Raw genomic sequence first — 6,000 nt, forward strand, 5'->3', positions numbered from 1 at the left:
TGACCAGTGAGGGCTTTTAAAGTATGGGGCTGGCTAACGCGTGTTTTAGAGAGTTGGGGAAGATGCCAGAAGACAGGGAGAGATTGAAGTTGTGGGTTAGAGAGTGTAGAATAGCCAGAGGGTGAATGTAGCATTTGTGAGGGAACAGGATCCAGAGGGCAGGTGGTTAGCTGGATGTTAGCAAGTAGTTTGGCAACCTCGTCTATAGTGGCGGGGTTTGAAAGAGGGAAGTAATGATTGTACCTGTGGGCATGAAGTGTAAAGTGTGGGGGGTATATTAACAGAAGAAATCTCCTCACGAATTGTATCGATCTTCTGACTAAAGTGATTGGCAATTTCCTGGGCAGTGAGTGAATTAGTGGGTGGAAGATGAAGTAGAGAGTTGAAGGTAGAGAAGAGGTGACGGGATGATAAGTTGTTAATGAGAGTGATAAAATAGGTCTGCTTGGCAGTGAGGAGGCTGGAATTGTATTTTTGGGGGGCAGATTTATATTGGTTGAAATCTTTCTGAGACTTAGTCTTATGCCACATGAGCATGACTAGGTTTTTTCAGACTTCTAGTGTTATCCGTTTGCCAAGTCTGAAGGGGCCGGGGCCTGATTCTGTGTGCAGTAAGGGGGACCAGTGTGTCCAGTGAGGCTATAAGTGAAGCATTGTAGACAGAAGTGGCTAGGTCGGTGCAGGATAGGGGTGAGAATTTGTCATAGAGGTGGTCGGTAGCAGAGTAGAGAAGAAAAAGGTTGAGATGGTGTAGGTTTCTAGGGGTAACTGTTAGGCAGTTGGAGGGAGAGGAGAGGGAGAGAGTGAAACTAATAAAAAGGTAGTGAGAGGGAATGGATAGATGGAGAGGTTGCACGAAGTGCATAGGTGGGAGAAAACGAGGTCAAGGAAGTGGCAGGAGTGTTAGTATTAATAGGGATGTTGAAGTCACCAAGAATGATTGTGGGGATTTCAGAAGAGAGAAAGTAGGGTACCCAGGCAGAGAAGTCATCAAGAAAGATTGATACCTGTCCAGGGGTCTGGTAGATCACAGCTATCCTTAGAGAAACTGGAGAGAAAAGACGAATGCAGTGTTCCTCAAATGAGGAGAGTGACAGAGGGGGAGGTGGTTGAAGTACCTGAAAGGTGCTATGTGGGGCTAAAAGGATTCTGACACCCCCTCCTTTGCATCCACTGGGGGAGTGAGTACAGAGAAGACCACCGTGGGATAGGGCAGCAGAAGACGCAGTGTCAGATTCATGAAGCCAGGTTTTAGTAATGGTAAGTAGATTAAATTAGTTAGCGATAAAGAGGTCATGGAGAGAGGCGGGTTTGTTACAGACAGAGCAGGCATTCCAAAGGGCGCATGAGAAAAGGGACTCTGGTCTTGGGAAGAAGAGAAATGGGAGCTAAATTGTGTGGATTGCAGCTGCAGCCAGAGGGTAATGGGTGTGTTGAGTACAGTTAAATGGAGGCCCAGGGTTTGGGGATGTGTATCCAAAGGTTAGGAGAAGCAGAATGGTGAGGGAGGTAATGTGGGAGTGCGATTTATAAGAAGGCACGTGCCCCAGTGTATAATATAGGCGTATTAGAAGGGGAACCAGCACAGGAGAGTTGCTTTGCCACCATACTCCTACATGAGCAGTTAAGCCGCTTTTTCCTCCACTGGAGCAAAGGTGTCCATGGGAGATAAAAAAAAAAACATCCTGTGTGCACGAAGCCTAAATACAGGTGGAAAATGTAACATGTTCCAAAGGTGAACTTATCCTTTGCGACTGGGTATAGCGATTTGGTATAACACGCAGAACCGTCACAATTCCAAATCATGTGGCAATCGCCGCACAACACGCAATGCACGTTTGGGTACCATACCAGAAAGATTAAAAGTCAGCAGCTACAAATACTGTAGCTGCTGACGGTATGCAAACATGCGGCCTCTCGGCACCGAGTGGTCGAATATTTGCGTAACAATTTGCAGACACAGCTGTGCCGAAAGCACGTGCCCTGCAGCGGCTAATCACTGCAGTCACATGATCATAAACACAGCCCCACCTCCAAGCATCTGTAACTCCTTAAAGGGCCGGGAGGCGCTGGCTCCAAGGGGTGAATATAAGGACACTTGCCTGTCCAGGGAACCCATCACGTCCTTGCCCAAGCCAATATGTCAACTGGCTTCGGGGTCCAGGTGCCAATATCTTAGGTAAGGGCACTTAGTGAATGGTCCAAAGTCTACTGGGACCTGTGATGTGTCCCAAAAATCTGCAGGGAAAGGAGGGGGAGGGGGGCTGGGGACTTCTGCTCAAACCGCCATGGTGATCTGAAGAGATGGAAGTTGGGTATCTGTCAAAAACAGGTACCTGCCCCCCCCCCCCCCCCCCAAAAAAAAGTGCCAATAATTGGGGAGGGGGAGATGCAAAGAAGCGGAACGTCCCCTTTTGGGTGACGTTGTGGTTTAATAACACTGATGGGTGAGAAGTTGTAATTCCAAATAAATGTACAGCGTTCTGTAACCACAGACTTTGTATATACATGTATATACCATGGAATACAGAGCAGTGCAGTTCAGGCAATGCCCAGCATGTTACACACAGGACAGGCTATGGAGGGAGGTTGTAGTCTGTATATGGAAGGAGGCTGAGCTCCAGCGTGTTTGCACACTCCACGTGCCGAGCCCGCCAGGAAGTCGGCACGGCGCTGCGCTAATCACAGGCAGTGAGACATTTTACCCATATGCGGCTGCAGAGATCGGGAAATGTCTCACTGCCTGTGATTAGCGCAGCACCGTCCCGGCTCCCTGGCGACTCGGCACGTGTGTGAACATGCTGGTGCTCATCCTTAATATGGAGGAGGTTGTAGCGTGCATGGAGGGGGGGGGGGGGTTGTAGCGTGCATGGAGGGGGGGGGGGTTGTAGCGTGCATGGAGGGGGGGGGGTTGTAGCGTGCATGGAGGGGGGGGGGTTGTAGCGTGCATGGAGGGGGGGGGTTGTAGCGTGCATGGAGGGAGGCCGTAGTGTGTAGCGTGTGTACGGAGGGAGGCCGTAGTGTGTAGCGTGTGTACGGAGGGAGGGAGGTTGTAGCGTGTGTACGGAGGGAGGGAGGTTGTAGCGTGTGTACGGAGGGAGGGAGGTTGTAGCGTGTGTACGGAGGGAGGGAGGTTGTAGCGTGTGTACGGAGGGAGGGAGGTTGTAGCGTGTGTACGGAGGGAGGGAGGTTGTAGCGTGTGTACGGAGGGAGGGAGGTTGTAGCGTGTGTACGGAGGGAGGGAGGTTGTAGCGTGTGCACGGAGGGAGGGAGGTTGTAGCGTGTGCACGGAGGGAGGGAGGTTGTAGCGTGTGCACGGAGGGAGGGAGGTTGTAGCGTGTGCACGGAGGGAGGGAGGTTGTAGCGTGTGTACGGAGGGAGGGAGGTTGTAGCGTGTGTACGGAGGGAGGGAGGTTGTAGGGTGTGCACGGAGGGAGGGAGGTTGTAGCGTGTGCACGGAGGGAGGGAGGTTGTAGCGTGTGCACGGAGGGAGGGAGGTTGTAGCGTGTGCACGGAGGGAGGTTGTAGTGTGTGTGTGTGTGTATGGAGGGAGGTTGTAGTGTGTGTATGGAGGGAGGTTGTAGTGTGTGTGTATGGAGGGAGGTTGTAGTGTGTGTGTATGGAGGGAGGTTGTAGTGTGTGTGTATGGAGGGAGGTTGTAGTGTGTGTGTATGGAGGGAGGTTGTAGTGTGTGTGTATGGAGGGAGGTTGTAGTGTGTGTGTATGAAGGGAGGTTGTAGTGTGTGTGTATGGAGGGAGGTTGTAGTGTGTGTGTATGGAGGGAGGTTGTAGTGTGTGTGTATGGAGGGAGGTTGTAGTGTGTGTGTATGGAGGGAGGTTGTAGTGTGTGTGTATGGAGGGAGGTTGTAGTGTGTGTGTATGGAGGGAGGTTGTAGTGTGTGTGTATGGAGGGAGGTTGTAGTGTGTGTGTATGGAGGGAGGTTGTAGTGTGTGTGTATGGAGGGAGGTTGTAGTGTGTGTGTATGGAGGGAGGTTGTAGTGTGTGTGTATGGAGGGAGGTTGTAGTGTGTGTATGGAGGGAGGTTGTAGTGTGTATGGAGGGAGGTTGTAGTGTGTGTATGGAGGGAGGTTGTAGTGTGTGTATGGAGGGAGGTTGTAGTGTGTGTGTATGGAGGGAGGTTGTAGTGTGTGTGTATGGAGGGAGGTTGTAGTGTGTGTGTATGGAGGGAGGTTGTAGTGTGTGTGTATGGAGGGAGGTTGTAGTGTGTGTATGGAGGGAGGTTGTAGTGTGTGTGTATGGAGGGAGGTTGTAGTGTGTGTGTATGGAGGGAGGTTGTAGTGTGTGTGTATGGAGGGAGGTTGTAGTGTGTGTATGGAGGGAGGTTGTAGTGTGTATGGAGGGAGGTTGTAGTGTGTATGGAGGGAGGTTGTAGTGTGTGTATGGAGGGAGGTTGTAGTGTGTGTATGGAGGGAGGTTGTAGTGTGTGTGTATGGAGGGAGGTTGTAGCGGATGGAGGGGACAGGGCAGGAAAGTCTTCCCCTCCATAACATACGACGCACACTCTCCTCCCCGGTAGCAGGTCTCTCACATACGTTTTCTTCTTCTCCTCCAATATATCAAAAAGAAAAAAAGACCCCAACACAACCGCCTCCGTTTCCCTCACCCCCTAATTTTCACCTTCTCCTTTTCGTCCCCTTTACTTAAATCCCCCCTGCCCGGCTCCAGCCCCCAATTGCTCACCTTCATAACTCTCCAGGCCGCTCCGCACAGAGTCTACAACAAAATGGCAGCGGAGAGTGTCTGTAACGTTGTCCACCGAAAGATGGCGAAAGACAAAGACACGTTAAGCCAACATGTTCTTGAAGACTAATAACGTTATTCACGGACAAAGTCTCCGTGTGCAGAAAAATGCCGCTGTAGTGTCGTATTCCACTCCCCAGCATAGAATGCTCCGGAAGTGACGTTCCGTCGCCGCCATCTTGCTACACCCCACACTTGTCCACAGTAAGAAGGGGATAAGCGGACATGTTACACCCACTGGAGTTGTGTATTTTACACATATTTATAACAGTAAAGTCAGTTTATATAGTTAAATACAGTACCCCATAGCTCCCAACTGTCCCTGATTTGGAGCTCTGTCCCTCATTCCTCCTCATTTGTCCCTCATTTTGGTCTGATCTATATAGTTGTATATAAAATGCACTTTTTATCTTTCAAAAAGTGTTTCCCAGTGCTAAACATTTCATCTAAATTCAAAATTGCTGCATTTGTAAATGTTAAAAGCCAATATGAAGGAATAGGAGTGGCAAAAAAAAGTCCTTGTGGATTTAATTAACCTTTTTTGGGTTAATTCTCCTTTAAGGGGTGTGTCGGGGGGCGTGTCCTATGCCTACATACATTTGCAAGTAGGTGTCCCTCATTCCCATCTCAAAATGTTGGGAGGTATGGTACCCTCAACTCCCTCTGACTACTTAGATCTTGAATTTTAAAAGCAGCGGTAACCCTACTCATCTCACAGGTTTGCTAATCTGACAGAAGTTCGCTGCTTTTAAAATTCAACATCTAAGCAGTCTGACGAAGTTCAAAGTCCTGTATTTCACTATATAAACTGGCTTTACTGTTATAAATATGTGTAAAAATGCAAAACTCCGGTGGGTGTAACAACATGTCCGCTTTCCCCCTTCTTTGTGTATCCTTACTCTGGACGAGTGTGGGATGTAGCAAGATGGCGGCGATGGAACGTCGCTTCCGTAGCATTCTATGATGGGGAGCGTAATATGACACTACACCTGCCGTCTACAGCCGCAAGCTCTGTCCAATTGTAACGGAAAACTCGAATTGCGCATGTCTTGTCTATATTTTGCGGGGCGGTGTGGAGGGAGGAAAAGAGATGAGTGGTTTATGTTAGTAGAAGAACTTTCTTGTGAGAAGTTGTCAGTGGGGAGAAGAACTCTAGCATTTAAAAAAAAAACTCATCCACTATTAAAAAACAAACGTATGCACTAGCAGAAAAAATGTGTTTAACCATCTCAATACAG

The 6,000-nt window shown here is 49.3% G+C and overlaps 1 protein-coding gene across 2 annotated transcripts in view; it reads right to left on the minus strand.

Moving 5' to 3' along the window:
- BRMS1 (BRMS1 transcriptional repressor and anoikis regulator) overlaps positions 1-4,937 on the minus strand; it is a 50,657-nt gene extending 45,720 nt beyond the window's left edge. Inside the window, exon 1 of one of the 2 annotated variants that reach the window (XM_073605234.1) lies at positions 4,703-4,937. In XM_073605234.1, coding sequence (XP_073461335.1) covers positions 4,703-4,708 — 6 coding nt within the window. In that variant the 5' untranslated portion in view covers positions 4,709-4,937. The remainder of the gene's footprint in view (positions 1-4,702) is intronic. The other variant, XM_073605233.1, reaches the window with a different exon arrangement.
- Positions 4,938-6,000: the final 1,063 nt, after the last annotated feature.

Source organism: Aquarana catesbeiana, linkage group LG11, assembly GCF_042186555.1.
Source record: "Aquarana catesbeiana isolate 2022-GZ linkage group LG11, ASM4218655v1, whole genome shotgun sequence".
In the NCBI taxonomy this organism is placed as follows: Eukaryota; Metazoa; Chordata; class Amphibia; order Anura; family Ranidae; genus Aquarana; species Aquarana catesbeiana.